Here is a 19,888-nt window from a genome sequence, read left to right as displayed (position 1 = left end):
CCCAAATTTCAGATCTAGTCACAGGGATGTGAACCTGGGATGCAACAGCGACCTCTTATCATCTGAGACAGAAATGCCAATATGAGAAGAAATCAATGATATTCACGCGGAAAAAATCGTGTGTATAATTTCAATAAGAAGATAGACTACATCCAAATTTACAAAAAATAATTTCTTTGGTAGACAGGAATTACGTTGGGAACGGAAACTCACTTGGGAGGGAAATAAGTTCTTCCAAATTTATGACTTATTCTAGTGTGAAGCTGAATTCTGTTTCGAATTAGATTCGTATTCACAATTTGATGTTAATTTTTACGTTCTTCAACAAATATCCAATTTCTATCTAAAGAAAATGTAGAGGAGAGAGATAATTAAATGATTGTGGCGCCTGATATCTTGATTCATTTAGGTTATCTCTACCCCCTCCTATCGGGACTGGTCCACCCACCCCTTAGTTCCCACTCCTCACGCGCCGTCATGCGCTCTAGGCACCCCCACTAGACAGCCTGTGGAAAGCGTGGCGCCTATAAAACACGGATGCCAAGCGGGCCGGGCCCAGAAACAGGTGGTTGTGGTACTCTTCTCAATCTTCTAGATCACACACCTGACAGCAACCATGGGCCGTCTGATCAAGCTTCTGCTAGTCACCTGCCTTGCTGTAATTCTCTTCTCCGGTGCTTCCTCTGGCCTCCCGAGTTCAGTAAGTGTCTATCTTCGTATTCCACTTGGAAATTGAGAATTTCTGGTCAAACTTAAAATCCTATTCCAACTTTGAAGAAACTCTAGACATTGTTTCCCTTATCAATGCCTTGTTACAGTTTTTCCAACTAATTCTCACAACCCCACATCTCTACCTTAAAAATCGGTTGAAATCTTTGACTTGCCACAAATTGTCGTTTAAAAGATAAGAGTGCTCTAGGAAATGAAATATTCTTAAAATGTACGTTGATTATTTTTATAGGTTTTCTAACATTGACATTCGAATATGTACGTTTCAACTGTGGTCTCGTTCCATTTATTAAAAGGCGCTCTAGATTAGATTTTGATCAGCCTATTCAACTATTTTTTCTTGATACTACATGATTATGCACCATTCTCAATTTCATGCGATGCTGACTTGTTTTACGTAACGTTAACATGAATTTCAGAAATTCATGAACGTACAATCCTCTGCCGTAATAGTCAAGATAAATTTGTAGCCTTGACTTTCTTGCGCTTATTCTAGCGTAATGAGGTCAAATTATTCTTAAGGGGACGTCTATTTCGAGCAGGAACGATAATATGACGCTTCCTCTTAAGAGGATGGAAGATATATTCCCTTTCCTTGGCTGTGAGCTTACAATTAACGAAGTCCAGCCACGGAAAACAAATTACTTTCTTCCAGTCTTTTCCATTGACCTAGAGATTTAAATGAGGTAGAAGATTAATGTACTATCTTCTTTGTGGTATTTCTTGAGATTTCAAATTAACATGTTTATTTAACATATATTAGCACTGTTATCTGTTTCAACAAATGATCAATGTTATCAGTGTCGAATTGTGAAATGTGTTTTTACATGTATGTATTTCAGGTGTACCATCAGTTATTGATCTAATATGTATTATTCTGGAATTTAAATTTGTAATCGTTAACAGTTAAACACGTGAAAAGCATTCAACATTAAGTAATAATAATAATAATAATAATAATAATAATAATAATAATAATAATAATAATAATAATAATAATAATAATAATAATAATAATAATAATAATTTATTGCAGCCAATGGACATACACACAATAATACACAATGATTAGATTACATAGGTAATTAAATTCCATAGGTAACAATGTACACAGTCAGATAGTCATTGTCAGGTACTCACTAGCAGTCATAGTGGGGATCGACTTCCGTTCTGTTTGCGGGACCTCTTATAAAACTCCTTTGGAGCTCCTTTAGGTTAAATCCTCTCTTGGGTCATGTACCGTTACGCATAGCGGGGGTAGGCCCATTGGTTGTTCTATTAGTGGGAGTGCATTTAAGCGGTCGTTTTTCTTAGGGACACATTGATAGTCATAGTGATAGAAGGCTGTTCCAATGTCTCACGTGTGGGGTGGCTTTTAAGGGGCGAGAGAGATATATGGCCTAAGTGCGTTTGCTGATCATACTGGGAGACGACTATTCTAGCGTTCAGCTTGTAAGCAGGTCTGTACAGTGGTGTGTTCCATCTGTGAGAGGACATTTAGGCTGAGCTCAGCCACAGACACATAACTTACTGTAACGCACAGTGATAAGAGGCCATATGACTGTCTAATTTGCGACACTGTATTGAGATAATAATTATTATTATTATTTCTAAATTATGACAGGTTATTATTTATTATTTGAGTTAGAAGAAGCCATGATATAGGTCTAGTCAAATTATTCAAATAAAATTACATACGTACATCCTATCGTGGCCGGCAGAGTAATATTTATATTGTTTTTCTCGTGTAGTTTCTAAACTTTAACATTTACTATGTCTTACAAATTCTTAAGGCATTCAAGGTAGAGTCAGGAAACAGTTTTTCAGCCTTATCATCCTCTGAGTATCAAAGTAAACATGAATTGAATCAGTACTTATAGCTCCCTTGTAGAATTCCACTTTCTTCATATTTTCGCCTCAGATGGGATCTAAAGAATGGTAATGTGGGCAGGTTTCCTTCAATTGCTCTTAACTGTACTCTGACTGAAGATTTTAACTACCATAATGTACGTCATCGCCATCCCTCTCTGCTTCCAAAAACGACTTCGAGTAGTATTTTCGGTACAATATTTAATGTCAGTTCAAAAAAAAGAGCACATTTAATTCGTTTTCTACTTTAAACAGTCTAGACATGATCACCGAAATATTTCACTTTTTGGAACGTAATAGCTGGATAGGAACATCTGTGGATTCTCAGCAAGACGATCACAGTTTGAAATCCGGCCCATGTAGTAATTAAAAGAAAGTAAATTCGTGTCCTCATCCCGAGGTGGTGCAGCTCTTTTCAGGCACACCACTGATAGACGTGAGTTGCATGTACCATTTGAACCATATACCAACCCTCCTGCCATTCTTAAATATCTGGCAGTACTGGAAATCGAACCCAGGCCACCGTTTCGACATCAACAGCTTCCATAAATAATATTCGTGTTAGAAATGCCTCAGCTATTTACGACTTCATATTTGAGCAGTTCTAACGACACGATGCACTTTAAAGTATCACTGGACTGAGCTGGGATTGAACCCACCAACTTGGGCTCATAAAGCCAACGCTCTTCTGTATGAGCCACTCAGCCTGTCGTGGCCAACGGATTTAACGAGGTCTCATCCCTGTGCTTCATACTCCACGTAAAATTGAACGCCCCTCGCTTTGAGTACGTTATTTTATTTTATTTTTTGTGATGTCCGAAGCCATCTCTTTTCAGGTCCGACTCAGTTAATTTATAACTGTTAGATTATTCAGTCTGCCGAAACCAATTTTGAATAAAAGAACTTATGAACTATCTGATAAAGAAAACACATCGACGGTGCGCGAGCAATACCTCGTACCCCGTAATGCTCTTCTTATACATTATTTTCCTTAAAACTGGTCAGCCACACATGGATATGCAGTCCATCCTTGCGTTCATTTTCCTATGTCGATTTTGTTAAGGAAAATGAGCCTTATTATACCATACGTTAGGAATGAGTATTTTCGTGAAGTATTTACGCACTCCTACAGTAGAATGCATTTAGGGCTCATTTTCATTTACACATTAGCACAGGAAATTTAACACAACGAACGCTGCTCTGATGGACATGTGTGACTGGCAGGCGTGGCCAGTTTTAAGGAGGATAATAGATCGGAAGAGCATTGTGCGATACGAGTTACTGCTCACGCACCGTCGATATGATTACAGAAGAAATAACTTAATTCTATTTTAACAGTTATAAAAAAATATTACGTTTTTAAAATCTTGTATGAATACAAACAAGTCTGCTTGCTTTGTATCTGTTCTTCTTTCGACAACAACAGAAATGGCATAGTTTATCAAATATTTACGACATGGAAAAACACTTTCAGGACTCATACACTACTGTAAGCTACCCGCTACTTTTTTATAAGTTGCTTTACGCAGCACCGACACAGATAGGTCTTATGGCGACGATGGGATAGTAAAGGCCTGGCTGTGGGAAGGAAGCGACCGTGGCCTTAATTAAGGCGTGTTATTGTGGTGGAGGATAGTGTTATGTGTGGTGTGGGAGTTGCAGGGATGTTGGGGACAGCACGAACATCCAGCCCCCGGGCCATTGGAATTAACCAATGAAGGTTAAAATCCCCGACCCGGCCGGGAATCGAACCCGGGACCCTCTGAACCGAAGGCCAGTACGCTGACCATTAGGTGTGAAAATTGGAAACCATGGGAAACTATCTTCATGTCTTCCGAGAGTGGGGTTCGAATCCACGTCCGTGGTTTCATTTACGGAAAAAGGCTAATGCCCACAGATATAATAATTTCGTGTGGCTATTTCTAGCCGAGTGCAGCCCTTGTAAGGCAGACCCTCCGATGAGGGTGGGCGGCATCTACCATGTGTAGGTAACTGCGTGTTATTGTGGTGGAGGATATTGTTATGTGTGGTGTGGGAGTTGCAGGGATGTTGGGGACAGCACGAACACCCAGCCCCCGGGCCATTGGAATTAACCAATGAAGGTTAAAATCCCCGACCCGGCCGGGAATCGAACCCGGGACCCTCTGAACCGAAGGCCAGTACGCTGACCATTCAGCCAACGAGTCGATGCCCACAGATCAAACATCGTTATCACACGACAATGCTACCTATACTGTACTGTACATTTACAATTTCCTTTAGGTCACGTCGACACAGCTAGGTCGTAGGGTGACGATGGGATAGGAAAGAGCTAGGATTTGGAAGGAAGCGACCATGACCTTAATTAAGGTACAGCTCTAGCATTTGTCAGATGTGAAAATGGGAAACCGCGGAAAACTATCTCTAGAGCCGCCGACAGTGGGGTTCAAATCTACTATCTCCCGAATGCCAGCTGACAGCTATGTAAATAATATTAGTCCTTTCACCAGTATTTGAGAAGTGTTATGTTATGAAAATATATTTGGCAGAGGACTCAATGTCCACTCAGCTAGCTACCGGTATTTATCTCGCCGGGCTGAGTGGCTCAGGCGGTTGAGGTGCTGGCCTTCTGACCCCAACTTCGCAGTTTCGATCCTGACTCATTCCGGTGCTATTTGCAGGTGCTCAAATACGTCAGACTCGTGTCGGTAGATTTATTGGCACTTAAAGGAACTCCTGTGGGACAAAATTCCGGCACCTCGGCGTCTCTGAAAACCGTAAGAGTAGTTAGTGGGACGTAAAGCAAATAACATTATTATTATTAATAATATTATTATTATTATTATTATTATTATTATTATTATTATTATTATTATTATTATTATTATTATTATTGTTGTTATTCTCATAAGTAGTTACATATAAAGGGATCAATGTCACTTAAATAATCAAAAGTCTCTCTCTGCACAGGCCATGAAGGCCCTTGGAGGGGTGGAAGGTAAAGGCTTCCACTATCCCTAACCTCGGCTCTCACTTAAATGATATAATAGTATTACGTCTTAAGCCGAATTCGAACTAGCTACCCCAAATCCTTAACTGATGATAGTTATGTTTCGCCTATTGGTTTTATGTCCCACTATACACGCAGACAGAGTGATGCTGGATATCTTGTTCCGGAGTTGTTCCTTTACGAACAGTACCGGTAAATCTTCCGATACGAGATCGGCGTATATGAGCACCTTCTTGTACATAGGACACAGACGGGATCAAACCCACTCAGAAATCCAGCTGTCTATCGTCTGAGCTACTGAACTATTCGAGAGGTCTCAGAGAGGGAGCTTATTTCGTTAAATGCGACGAAAATGCGAATTAACGGCACTTCCTCAATTCATTTTACGTCGCAGAAACTTCACACATAATTGAATCAGAACAATATACTAAGCGCTGCCATTAATCCATTTATTCTCATTTCACATATCTAGGAAATTATAGGGCGCTTAGATTAGAAATAAACCTCACGTTGAGATTTCTTTTGCATTACACAGCTCGAGAATATCTCTCCCTAAATTTCATGAGTCCCTCTTCTAACTCTGACCCTTTGAAATAATATTTCAAAATAACACCATTTCTGGTGATAAAGTGAGGTGATTCATTCCGCGTACGATACTAAATGCAGTGTGCAGATAATTACACTAAAACGAATGTGATATCATTCAATCGTACGTTTAAATCGATTATAGACAAGATAAAAGCCATTGGAGGCCCTTGGAGGTATGCGGAAAGTAAAGGCTTACATTAATTAAAATGGCGGCACTAAGTGGGACAGAGTAGTTACTTTTTGTCCAATCGCATTCGCTTCCATAAATTAACATGGTACTCATTTTTGGTGTAGGCTGAGTGAACCTCACGGCCTTATGCCTCTCCACGAGTTAAAATCAACTTCTCGATGGGCAATCGAACCCACGTCCTTGCGGATGAAACAAGGACACCTTTAAAGCTTTCGGTAAGCAACCACGTCTTGTAATAATAATAATAATAATAATAATAATAATAATAATAATAATAATAATAACGCAGAGCGATTGGCCGTGCGGTTAGGAGCGCGCAGCTGTAAACTTGCATTCGGGAGATAGTGGGTTCGAACTCCACTGTGAGCAGCCCCGAAGATGGTTTTCCGTGGTTTCCCATTTCCACACCGGTAAATGCTGGGATGTGCCTTAATTAAGGCCACGGCCGCTTCCTTCCCAGTCCTAGCCGTATCCTGTCCAATCGTCGCTATAACATCTACCTGTGTCGGTGTAACGTAAAGCCAACTGTAAAAAATATCATTGGTTTTTCGTCCCGTCTTCGGAGACGCAGAAGAGCCAGAATTTTGTCCCGCGGGAGTTCCTGTAGGTGGCAGTCAATCTACCGACACGAGGTTGGAGTATTTGAGCACCTTCAAACACCACCGGGCTAGGTTGGAATGGAACCCACCAACTTGAAATCAGACAACTAGCGCTCAACCGCCTGAGCTACTCAGCCCAGCCGTCAAATGTGTCTATGAATATCAGTGTGGGTAAGTACTCCACTCACTAAATCCTTTAGTTTCGCTGAACATGTCCAGCAATGAAGTTTACAAGCAGTTTTTCACCCCACTTGTTATACACCCACCGCTTAAGCTCAGAGTTACGGGAACAAATTCAGAATTAGAATTTAAATGCCAGTGTTCTACGATTATTCACATCTTGCCATCAAACCATTCAACATCGAGTCCTAACGTACTGCGGCCTCCGGAGAGGCCTTGAGCAGGTCTTTTGATTTGACGCTCGTAGGCGACCTACGCGTCGTGATGAGGCTGAAATGATGATCAATACGGCACATATACCCAGTCCCCTTGCCAGAGAAATTAACCAATTGTGGTTAAAATTCCCGACCCTACCGGGGATCGAACCCGGGACTCCTTTGACCAAAGGCCAGCACGCTAACCATTTAGCCATGGAGCCGGACATAATAATAATAATAATAATAATAATAATAATAATAATAATAATAATAATGGTTTTTTACCTCCCATCGACTACTTTTACGGTTTTCGGAGGCAACGGGGTGCCAGAATTTTGTCCATAACTAGTCATTTCACGTGCCCGTAAAACTACCGCCACGAAGCTGGAGTATTTGAGCACCTTTAAATACCAGTGGAGTAAACCGTGGTCGAACTGCTAGCTTTAGTTCAGAGAGCCAGCGTTCTATGGTCTGATCCATTCAGCCCGACTGAGTTACAACCAGCCCTTCATAAGCATAACTGGTTCGTAGATTACAAAAGCGTTGAGCAGGTACAAACATCAATATCGCACAGGATTCAGAGGCTCTAATTACACACAGGTATTGGCCTTGAAACCAAGTTTCGAGTGTCCCCTGGTTAAGTTTACGCCGATGGTTAATTCATTCTCAGATGTCCCATTTCTGTATTTACGATTGTTCACCGAAACGTTTGAATTTAAGTACTTCTGCAACATGTAATCTATTTTAAATGTAACGTATTATTCGGCGTGACATGTTGCATCATGCCTCCACAAACACATTTATCTCTTTATAAAATAACAGGAAATTTACAATTCAAATTTCTTGGAATAATGTTCTCCTTTTCGTACACTGTTGATTGGAGTTGCGCTGGAGAAGGCGACCACCCTTTCTCTCCCAGTCATTACAATGTCAAGCAGTAATATATTCCAAATGGCAATACTTTCCCGCCGACGCAATATAAGTAGGTGAATACTGACATCAATGTTTGGTTCATCTGAAAGGACTCGCGCTCGAGTCGTAGTCAGGTCTAAAAATTATAAAACCGGGCGAGTTGGCCGTGCGGTTAGGGGCACGCGGCTGTGAGCTTACATCCGGGAGATAGTGGGTTCGAGCCCCACTGTCGGCAGCCCTGAAGATGGTTTTCCTTGGTTTCCCATTTTCACACCAGGCAAAATGCTGGGGCTGTACCTTAATTAAGGCCACGGCCGACCTTTCCTATCCCGTCGTCGCCATAAGACCTATCTGTGTCAGTGCGACGTAAAACAAATTGTAAGAAAAAAAGTCACCCAGCCTTCAGCAGGAATTAGTTTCAAATTGATTCCTGGGGAAAAGTTGGCTGGACCAACGCTAGAATCCATTGCCTTCCACTCCTTCAGGGGCTTTCATTATCTGAAACGGAGATGAGCCATGTTGGAGGGATGTGTACTCTGTAACGACGTTACCAATCAGTACCGTATATTCTTACCAATGCTTGCTCTCTTGTTCGCCTGAGTTTAGTAGATATTTTCTCTACAAAACTGACAAGATATCCATCGCCAATCTAATGCAACTCTGATTCATTCCGGAATTATTCTCATTTGATTCCGTTACTTCCCACTTACAAGTAAGATCTCCTTCACGAATGGCCGAGTCGGGATGTACTGGGCCATCTGCGGATGGGTGATACTAAAAGAAGCAAACACGCCATTGAAGCCTTTGGTCTCCTATGCTGTCTAGCCAGATAACTTGCAGAGAGCGCAGTGTAACGTGCTCCTCGTTACGAGATTCTCAACCGTATTGTTCAACTACGTGACACCGGGCGAGTTGGCCGTGCGCGTAGAGGCGCGCGGCTGTGAGCTTGCATCCGGGTGATAGTAGGTTCGAATCCCACTATTGACAGCCCTGAAAATGGTTTTCCGTGGTTTCCCATTTTCACACCAGGCAAATGCTGGGGCTGTACCTTAATTAAGGCCACGGCCGCTTCCTTCCAACTCCTAGGCCTTTCCTATCCCATCGTCGCCATAAGACCTATCTGTGTCGGTGCGACGTAAAGCCCCTAGCAAAAAAAAAACTTACGTGACCAGGTCCGTTGTCTCTCATAACACATATAACCTCAGTTGGTCTCATGAGGCAGAGTGCACCCCCTTGCAGCCCTCAGCACAGAATTAAAATCTCTGGGCTGACCTGAAATTGAATCCGGAGCCCCCAGGTAAGAGGCAGGCGCACTACCCCTACACCACGGGTCATTTTTATTCTTATTTTTAATACTTTTTGCTAGTGGTTTAACATCACATTATCACATCGAAGGATGTGGAAGGGCTAGGATTGGGAAGGTAGTGGCCAACTTCAGAGCCTCCGACGACGGTGGGATTCGAACCCTACATCCCCCGAATGCAGGGTCACAGCTACGTGACCCTAATCACGTGGCCAACTCGCGTTGTACGGCGGGTATAATAATAATAATAATAATAATAATATGGACCGTGGCCTTAATTAAGGTACAGCCCCAGCATTTGTCTAGTGTGAAAATGGGAAACCACGGAAAACCATCTTCAGGACTGCCAACAGTGGGGTTCGAATCCACTATCTTCCGAATGCAAGCTCACATCTACCCGCCCCCAACCACATTGCCAACTCGCTCAGTTCTACTGACATGGACAACCCTAATTTAAGCACGCGTAATGCCACTGATTTTGTTGGAATTGTACCCGAAGGGCCATGGCCTACCAAGCGACCGCTCCTCAGCCCGAAGGCGTGCAGATTATGAGGTGTCGGGTGGTCAGCACGACGAATCCTCTCGGCTTTTTAGACCATGGCCGCCATCTCACCATCCGATAGCTCCTCAATTAATTGTTATCACGTAAGCGGAGAGGACCTCGAATTAGCCCCCAGATCGAGGTAAAAAAAACCTGCCCTGCTTGGGAATCAAACCCGGGGCCTCCGGGTAAGAGCTACCCTTACACTGCAGGGCCCGCTTATTTAATTTTGTAGCTATTCCCTAAATAGTCAAAATAAGTACAACTCGAGCTCTAGATTCTCTCTAGATTAGTGCTAGTGCACTCGTTATATTGCTATAGGTAATTATTTATTCCTTCCTCTTGGTCACGCTTTATGTTACAAAAGTATACACCGAGCTCGATAGCTGCAGTCGCTTAAGTGCGGCCAGTATCCGGTATTCGGGAGATAGTAGGTTCGAATCCCACTGTCGGCAGACCTGAAGATGGTTTTCCGTGGTTTCCCATTTTCACACCAGGCAAATGCTGGGGCTGTACCTCAATTAAGGCCACGGCCGCTTGCTTCCCACTCCTAGCCCTTTCCTGTCCCATCGTCGCCATAAGACCTATCTGTGTCGGTGCGACGTAAAGCCACTAGCAAAAAAAAAGTATACACACCAATCGCATGCACACACGTTTCTAGTCTACCCGCTGTGTGGACCTGTAACCTATTGCCAATTAATAGAACGAAAGGTGAAGAGTCTTCATATTAATGTTCACAATAAATAATAATTAATACAGATATTAAATTAAAACACGAAACTGGATCAATATCTGTATTTCTGGTCCTAAATTTGTAAAATCTCGGCATGCCTTACAACCTAGCATTTTACTTTTCGCATAAAGCCAGTCGTTCCTTCGGAAGAAGTAATTTTTCTGAGTTAATTTCCAACAATCGTGCCCATCATGGTGAGAATTGTCTCCCTCTTGAACTGCAGTAAATCTACCGGTACTTGCGATGTTTCCTTCACTTTCACATGACTCACTGTTCGCAGGTTCAGGAGACAGTTCAAAAGAATCGTCAATTGCACACCGGTGCAAAATAATTTATTTGCTTAATTTCACTTCTCTACCTTGCGAACCACCTGCACCCATTGCTCCTACTAAATAACTAGGAACTCGCTTGCCTCGGAAATACAAAACAAGTGTGTTATGCTTTTCAAATTATTTAAAAACATCGAAAGTAGTTAAATGTAAACATACATCAACCCCAGATTAACTATGATGTTTAACTATTTACTAGGTTTTTGCTGGTACATTGACATTAACCGCAGTACGGATACCGTTGGGTTGTTCTTGACAAAATCAGTTTGCTGAAAGATGATAAAACCAAACCCCTGCTCTATGGCATTCCAGTAAAAAAGAATGTGGAAGGGCAAGAAACAACACGACGAATATTCTCTCTTTAGCTTTCCTAAACTCCGAACTAACACGAAATGAATGATAATTTTACATCAACAGTTTAAAGAAACGTCAGACATATGTTCGTAAGCATTATATGTATAGATGCGTAACAAAAGCAGACAAACAAGCTTGTTTTTTTTTTTCAATTTGCTTTACGTCGCACCGACACAGATAGGTCTTATGGAGACGATGGGACAGAAAAGGCCTAAGAATAGGAAGGAAGCGGGCGTGGCTTTAAGTAAGGTACAGCCCCAGCATTTTCCTGGTGTAAAAATGGGAAACCACGGAAAACCATCTTCAGGGCTGTCGACAGTGGAATTCGAACCCACTATCTCTCGTATGCGAGCTCATAGCTGAGCGCCCCTAACCATACGGCCAACTCGCCCGGTAAGCTTGATTTTCCAGCACTTCGTAGGATATGTGATAGGAATATTCCGAATAAGATCCAGTCCACTGTTTTTGTTTCCTTCCAGAGAAAGGTACCAATACTACGTACCGTTGCGTACCGCCACAAAAAAAGCACTGACCATCTGTCATGTGATTACACTGAGCGGAACTTCATTAGTTACTAAAGCGTAGCCAGTCTGATAACCGATTGATATGTACGGGAGAAATTTGCTAAAATGGGGATTGCGAGGGTTTTTAGAGAGCATATCATCAGATCACGCGTAGCAACGGCAGTTTGTTGTGCTGAGCTGCTCTTGCTCCTTTGCTTTCCCACACATTATATCACAATAGCTGCACGCGTACAGATCTCAATGAGCTTGAAAGAAAATATACGACAACCGTACGTTATCTACGGAATGAACCGTGCTGCATAATAATAATAATAATAATAATAATAATAATAATAATAATAATAATAATAATAATCTTTTACAGTCTGCTTTACGTCACACCGACACAGATAGGCCATAAGGCAACGATGTGATTGGAAAGCCCTGGGAGTGGGAAGGAAGCGTCCGTGGCCTTAATGAAGGCACAGCCCCAGTCAGCATTTGTCTGGTGTGAAAATAGGAAACCACGAAAAAACATCTTCAGGGCTGCCGGCAGTGGGTTTCGAACCCACTATCTCCCAATTGCAAGCTCACAGCAACGCGCCCCTATCCTCACGGCCAATTCGCTCGGTGAATAATAATAATAATAATAATAATAATAATAATAATAATAATAATAATAATAATAATAATAATAATAATAATAATAAGTTAGGCCTTTGCTGGCAAGATGTAGTGTTTACAGTGCACTATGTCTTCTGGTATGGGCTAGAATAAAATTGTTACTTTCATTGACCTGTCTCAGTCTTATACTTGGCTTTGACAATATGAAAGTGGCTGAGGTATGACTGACTCTAGTAATGCCAGTCCTTATGCAGCCAGTCCCTGCTATGAACGGTGTGAAAATGTCGCCCATAGGGTCGGTTGGTGCACGCATTTCAGTGGGCTTGGCAGACTGATGTGCAATAGCAACATCTGGCTCAGTGAGGAAAGCAACGGGAAGCTACCTCACTCCTGATTTCCCTAGTACGCCTCTTCAGTGACACCTAGGCCATCTATGGCAACTAATGATTAACCTGTTGAGGATCCAACTAGCCTTCGGAGGGAAACTGTGCTACTTCATCCATCCTACTCACCTGACATAGTCCTAGCAGATTTTGCCTATTCCGCAAACTGAAATTCACACTGAAAGGACGATAGTTCCACTCATTTGAAGAGATTAAATTGAAATTGCAGGCAGAACTGCGTGTGATCTCCCAAACTACCTACCGGGCTACTTGCATAATTGAAATTGGTGTTTGTTTGTTTCTTTGTTTGTTTGTTTGTTTGTTTGTTTGTTTGTTTGTTTGTTTGTTTGTTTGTTTGTTTGTTTGTTTGTTTTTCATAAACGAAATGTGTATTTATTGTCATAAAATATGTATGGACCAAGCGAGTGGTTGCGAGATTTGGTTCATGTAGCTGTGAACCTGCATTCTGGAGATACGGGGTTCGAATCCTACCGTCAGCAGCCCGGAAGATAGTTTTCCGTGGTTTCCCATTTTCACACCAGGCAAATGCTGAGGCTGTACGTTAATCCAGGCCACGGTCGATTCCTTCCCAGTCATAGCCCTTTCCTGTCCTATGGACGTCATAAGACTTATCCGCGTCGGTGCGACGTGAAGCAAATTGCTAAAAAATTAAAAACTGTAGTGTACATTAGGAACACGCGTAGGCTTCAAAAAACGGCGAAGCACTACATCGCACGAGCCACTGCGCGAACCCTAGAATAAACTCCTCTTCTCTTCTCTCATTCTATAACTGATATGAATAACAATCCATCTAGTGAAAATTACCTTTATTATAACGTTGTTGAATGCTGGAAAACAGTGACAGATAACTGCTAAATACAACCTCATTAACGTCACATCGCACAACACACTAGAGGGGTAGTGTTTAACTCAACAGCTTGCGCATTGTGTTCGATTACTAAATTAATTCGCAAGCTCGGGCCTTGTTTGAATAGCCAGCTACGAGATTTTCGGCTCAGAGGGTCTCGGGTTCAATTCTCAGCTCAATCGGGAGTCTAAATTGAGTGATTAATTCCTGCGAGTCGGGAACTGGACATTTCGGTTTGTTCCAATACTCTTTTATTCATTTACTCTACACACGACGTACCACACTACCTACGACCACAGAAACAAGCAATAGTGATAATTCGCACAAAGGGATTATCAGAATGATATGAAGGCTTTGTATAGAATAATTTTTCGTAAAGAAATCAACCAACCAACCATCCAACCAACCAACACGCCGCGCAATAGTACAACAGGGGCATAACGTATTTTATAAAGAGGAAGATCTTATCATTATTTTAAGCTGTAGGGGCACCGTGTGAAACCTATCTACACTAGTGTCCAAAAGTTAAGCATAATCACTACACGAGACCATATCGCCTGATAGGAATGTCAGAAGGATTGCTGAACAAACGGAAGCTGAATCACACACCATATGTCACACAGCTTGTCCGAAAAAACAGTGTCAGAAATGTTCTGATAGCTAAATTACACCTTTGACAACAACTAACAAAACTTGGCAATGTCTTCCACAAAACATATGCTGTTAATAGGGTGTATGGTTACCCCTAACGGCCACATATGCTTCGCAGGGACGTGGCATGCTCTCTATCAGATGGTCCAAGAACTCTTGTGGCAGTCGATCCCATTGCTCCGAAAGGGCAATGCGAATGTCTTGGAGGGTCCTTAGTGGGGGCTAACGGGATGCAATTCGCTTCCCCAATGCATCCCAGGCATGTTCTATAGGAATCAGATCCGCAGACCTCGCTGGCTAGTCCATGCGATGAATGTCTTTCCCAGCAAGAAATTCATCCACTAGAGCAGCGCGGTGCGGTCGGACATTATCGTCCATTAAGAGAAAGTCTGGACCAACTGCACCTCTGAAGAGTCGAATATGTGGTCTCAGTACCTCATCCCTGTATCATCGAGCGTTCACAGTGTTCCTCGGACCACCCATGAAAATGTGCAGGTCCGCACGGCCATTCAACATGATGCCGCTCCACACCATGACGCCACCACCACCATACTGGTCCCGTTCCACGATGTTCTTGTGGTTGTGTCGGCTACCTGGTTCTCTCCAGATTAATGTGCGACGGGAATCGTTCTGCAAACTGAAGCGGGATTTATCTGTGAAGAGCACATGCCTCCATTCATTCATGGTCCAGTTTCGATGTTGACGGCTCCACAGTAAATGGGTCCGTCTCTGTGCTGGAGTGAGCGGGGCGCACACCGCTAAACGTCGAACAAACAGCCCTGCTGTTCTGAGCCTCCGGTAACAGTTTGCTAGGAAACGGCAACCCCTGAGACGGTTGCGAGCTCCACCGACAATTGTCTTGCAGATGCACCCTGATTTTGTCGGGTGGTTAAGGCCAGATCTCGGTCCTGCTGTGGGGTGGTTACACTTGGTCGACCTGGTACTGGCCTACGTCTAACATCTCCTGTGTCTCGAAATCGTCTCCAAAGCCTGGAAATGACACATTGTGGCACATTCAAGGATACGGCGACTTCGGTCTGTGTCTGGCCTGCTTACAGGCGGCCGAGTATTCTACCCTGCAAAACGGGGTCCAAATGGCGTCGTTGTGCCATTATGTTGTCACGTTCACCACGAGGCTACACTCCGCACACTATAACAGGGCAAACACGACTGAGGGAATATGGGGCGCAGATACTGCCTGTGTTTACCTTGCGGTCCTTCGCAAGAGCGAACACGTAAGGTTGGTAGGTCCATATGTCGACCGATTTGCGTTCTATTTCCTGTTGCCCTGCTTACTCGTAACTTATGCTTAAATCTTGGACACTAGTGTAATAGTATAGATTCCTCAGTAACTATACCAAACCACGTGCATGTAATTTCGAAATGTATTTGTTGAAATTTAATTACAAGTAGGACCAAGGCTGTAACTAAATGCCAATGTAACATAAATGTACCGATTAATATCCAAAAATATAATACCAAACAAGATAAAACAAAAAGAACGTAAGTTATACAGTCGGAACAGTATTTACGACATCGCTTATAACGACGTATTGAACCCTTGAACTTACTATTCCATCGGTGGTCGGCCACAGCTGCTGCAAAAGAGCAATATCGAACTCTTAAATTTTGGGGTCGTAGCGGGTATATTTCGATCACGATCTTGACCAAACGATGGGGTTCAGAAGAGAGCCTAACTACTTGAAATGGGGAGCAAATATGTGCTTACTAACTTTTATTGGCATACCAGGCAAATGCTGGGGATGTACCTTAATTAAGGCCACGGCCACCTCCCTCCCACTCGTAGTCCTTTCCTGTCCCATCGTCGCCATAAGACCTATCTGTATCGGTGCGACGTAAAGCAACTAGCAAAAAAAAAAAATTTACTGAATTATCAAAATGCAAAAAAAAAAAAAAAGTTATAAATCATTCATCAGAGAAAAAATTAATTATTTAACATTTAAACGCAGTCACATTGCATTGCGTGAGTTTTATCTTTTACATTTATCGAAGAACCTTCTTCGAAGGAAAATAGAAAATATCACAAATTAGTGGACAGCGAAAACTGGAAAAATGAAAACAAAACCTAAAAATCGGGCACCTTTTGATCCAAACGATAACTGAGAATTAATCCACACGATCCGTGGAAAATCTGGCCTTCAACAAGTAGAATTCCAGAGATTTACATTTAATTAAGGTTATCCACCAGTCAAATACCCTGTCGGATATGGGAACACCCACCGAATGGACCCTTAATCGAATCAAATTGACTATCAGTTGCTTTGGATAGGTTGCGAAATACTACTGGAAAGCATGATGTTCACTACAAGTTAACAGCAGCACTCATAATTAAAAATAAAATTCCACCATGTATTGTCATCTCGTGACAACCTTAAGTTATGGAATATTCCCGATGCTGAAACATGCATCCCCAAACATCTGTTCAGAAGGAACCAACAACAACTCGATCCGAGAGGATGTTACGTTACGTCGTTTCGAAGGAACAAAACTCCGGAATGCAGGAAGCACTTATCCATCATGAATTTAGAAGAAATGCTAAACACTGAAGTTAAAGAAAAACGTGGTAACACACTTAAAAAATATTCTTACAAAACCAACTTTCAGGTTATAAACGGTTATGTTGAGTTTAATAAAATTACAAGTCCACATGATAAAATAAAAGACGAAAATACCAAAACAATCTGCGGAATTCTTTCCATTTTACAGATTCTGACTACCCTTACAAGTACGCCTAGTTATGTTTGTCCCAATAAACTAACAACAATTTATTGATAGATGAAAGTCATACCTATTATCAAATGAAAGAACGAAAATTGAAAATAAAGTATATTCAATGCTGACGAATCGAAACCGCATTCGTAACTCAAGTCTCACAGAAATAAGCTAAGTGTCAACACGCACACTATCAAAGCACTCGGACGTCTGAACGACAAAATAATTAAGTCCGGAAATGAATCAAAAATACTAAAGTTCAATGAATTTAAACACGCGTGGCAAACAGCAGTAATAATCCATCACCGTTAGCTGAGTATCCAATGCTGGACAACCCTCACGTTTATGCCACTAGTGGTTCCATAATCATATGTAAACACCTTTCAGCTGGTAAGGGCTGTGCCGAAACATGGCCTCAATATTACTTTGCTAACACTCTTCGCATTTCATACACTACTGCAGACACTACTATCGTTCAAGTCACTTCGCCAAAACACCTAACCTAAGACTTGGCTATATACAGACGACACCCTAACGATAACATCTATATACACACACAGCATCCTAAACCTATCGTTGAGCGTAAATGGGGATGTCAACTCATCAGTATACTCCTATGATAACGCGTAAAGTCCTAAATCTATTGTCGAGCGGAAACTGGGATGTCTATTCATCCTCTAAAATGTCAGGCAAATCGTAACTTTAAACATAATTACTGTTATTTAGCTTGAAACCTTGTCGAAACTATAGCACACAATGAAACGAGGGCCGATGACCTTCGATGTTAGGCCCCTTAAAACAACAAGCATCATCATCATCACCACAATGAAACGAATCTTGCCACAGAATGAACGCAAGTCTGGAAATGCAACCAAGTCCTGATCTCGTCAATAAACGTAAAAATTAAAATTAATAACGCGCGGATACTCAACCCACGACTCAAACACGATCTCGACACACGCAGTGAAGTTTGGAAAAATAATAATAACTTTCTGCACACAACTAACATTACGTGAATATCGCCAAAACAGTCATCACCACCATCACAAAAATCCACACCGTAATTCTAGGGTGAGGCCCAAAAATCGCTACCATCTCACTGTTTCAAACCTTCATATCCATAAACTAGCCAGTGAAGCAAATATTCAATGAATCTACACAGCCAAATTATCACTTTAATAACGTCCAATATCTCATCCCACAATGTTTCCGATTTAATGATAATCCCGTCTCGTAATAATAAATTTACTGAATGAAAATTTGTTACCACAGTTAAATAAAACCAACCGTATATTTCAGAATACCCTTCTATTCTTGAGGTGCGTACTATAACATTCACTATGCTGACTACATAAATCGTCATTTGGACTCAACTGCCAAGAGTTACAATCTTCTACAGAAATTGTTTTTCACGGGGAGTTCTTGACTTGAAATCATAATGTGCGTACCAAAGCACTCACTTCGACTTTGACCACCATTCAACCGGTCAGCTGTTCCTGATTGCCAACGGAATCTCAATACAGCCTGCCTCAGGAATATCACATTTAATAAACAGCCTGTCTCAAAAATTATTCGCCATCGGCAAATATAGCCTGTCTCAAAAAATTTTCATCGCCTATCATCACGGCGGCATTACTCATGAAATACAGGCTTCCCATGCATTCAACGTCTACATAACTATTCTCTCAACATACCATTCCGACAAAATCCATTTCTTTCTATTTCAAAACCTTTCAAACAAACAATCTTATAAGAAACATTTAATTCACTTTATTACAACTTTTCTCGTATCACAAGGACAAAATAACATACCGTGATTTCCCATATCACAAGATACACGGTGTTACAAAAATTAACTTCCCACGAATAAATATAACTTTTTCAGACTTCACTGGATTTCGACACGAACGCAAATCTTACGGTTAAATACATGTTTAAGATCGAAATTTTTTATCCCGCTGTAAATATCATTATTATTATTATTATTATTATTATTATTATTATTTCACTTAAATCTTTCTGAAATCAAAGGATATTCGAAATTATCATGTTGGCTGCGACTATATTATCGTTATCATCTTCCTAACAATACTCAGTTTGAACATTATCTCAAAGAATTTTAACACATTATTTAAACTTCGCACTTTACAGTTTCTCAACGTGATTTTTACTGCCGTGAAGATTTTCACACGACGACCCAAAATATAACACTTTCGCCTGATCATTATTAAATACAAATTCGACACACGCACTGGAAATATTATTGGAACAAAAAATTCTATCTACAACATTAATACAAAATATAGACAGACCTGTAAGTAGTCATCTTGGAGATTCCGGATACATTTAGCAGATGACCTGGGATTTAGCCCCTCATGTTGGCAGAATACATCATATTCTTATAGATTACTTAAAAATACACAGATCTTACACTCGCTATTGATTAACAACACAAATGACGCACTTTCCTCGCTTTACTCGTGCGACGAACTTCCCTCTCTGCTGTCGACTGCGACTGTTTCCCAGGACTCTGTCCTCGTCCACCCTAATAATAACAGGAGTTCCGAACATAACGAAATCAGACCTTCTCTGACTAGCCTTCAAACCCCCTTT

The 19,888-nt window shown here is 41.6% G+C and overlaps 1 protein-coding gene across 1 annotated transcript in view; it reads left to right on the top strand.

Annotated features, from left to right (window-relative positions):
* Nucleotides 1-562: 562 nt before the first annotated feature.
* Nucleotides 563-19,888, top strand: part of LOC136863263 (orcokinin peptides) — a 338,617-nt gene continuing 319,291 nt past the window's right edge. Inside the window, exon 1 of the mRNA XM_067139646.2 lies at nt 563-700. Within this exon, the coding sequence (XP_066995747.1) occupies nt 617-700 (84 nt within the window). The 5' untranslated portion in view covers nt 563-616. The remainder of the gene's footprint in view (nt 701-19,888) is intronic.

The sequence above is a fragment of the Anabrus simplex genome, chromosome 2 (genome assembly GCF_040414725.1).
Source record: "Anabrus simplex isolate iqAnaSimp1 chromosome 2, ASM4041472v1, whole genome shotgun sequence".
Lineage (NCBI taxonomy): Eukaryota > Metazoa > Arthropoda > Insecta > Orthoptera > Tettigoniidae > Anabrus > Anabrus simplex.
Note: the sequence above shows the minus strand (reverse complement) of the source record. Positions and strands in the feature narration are given on the sequence as shown.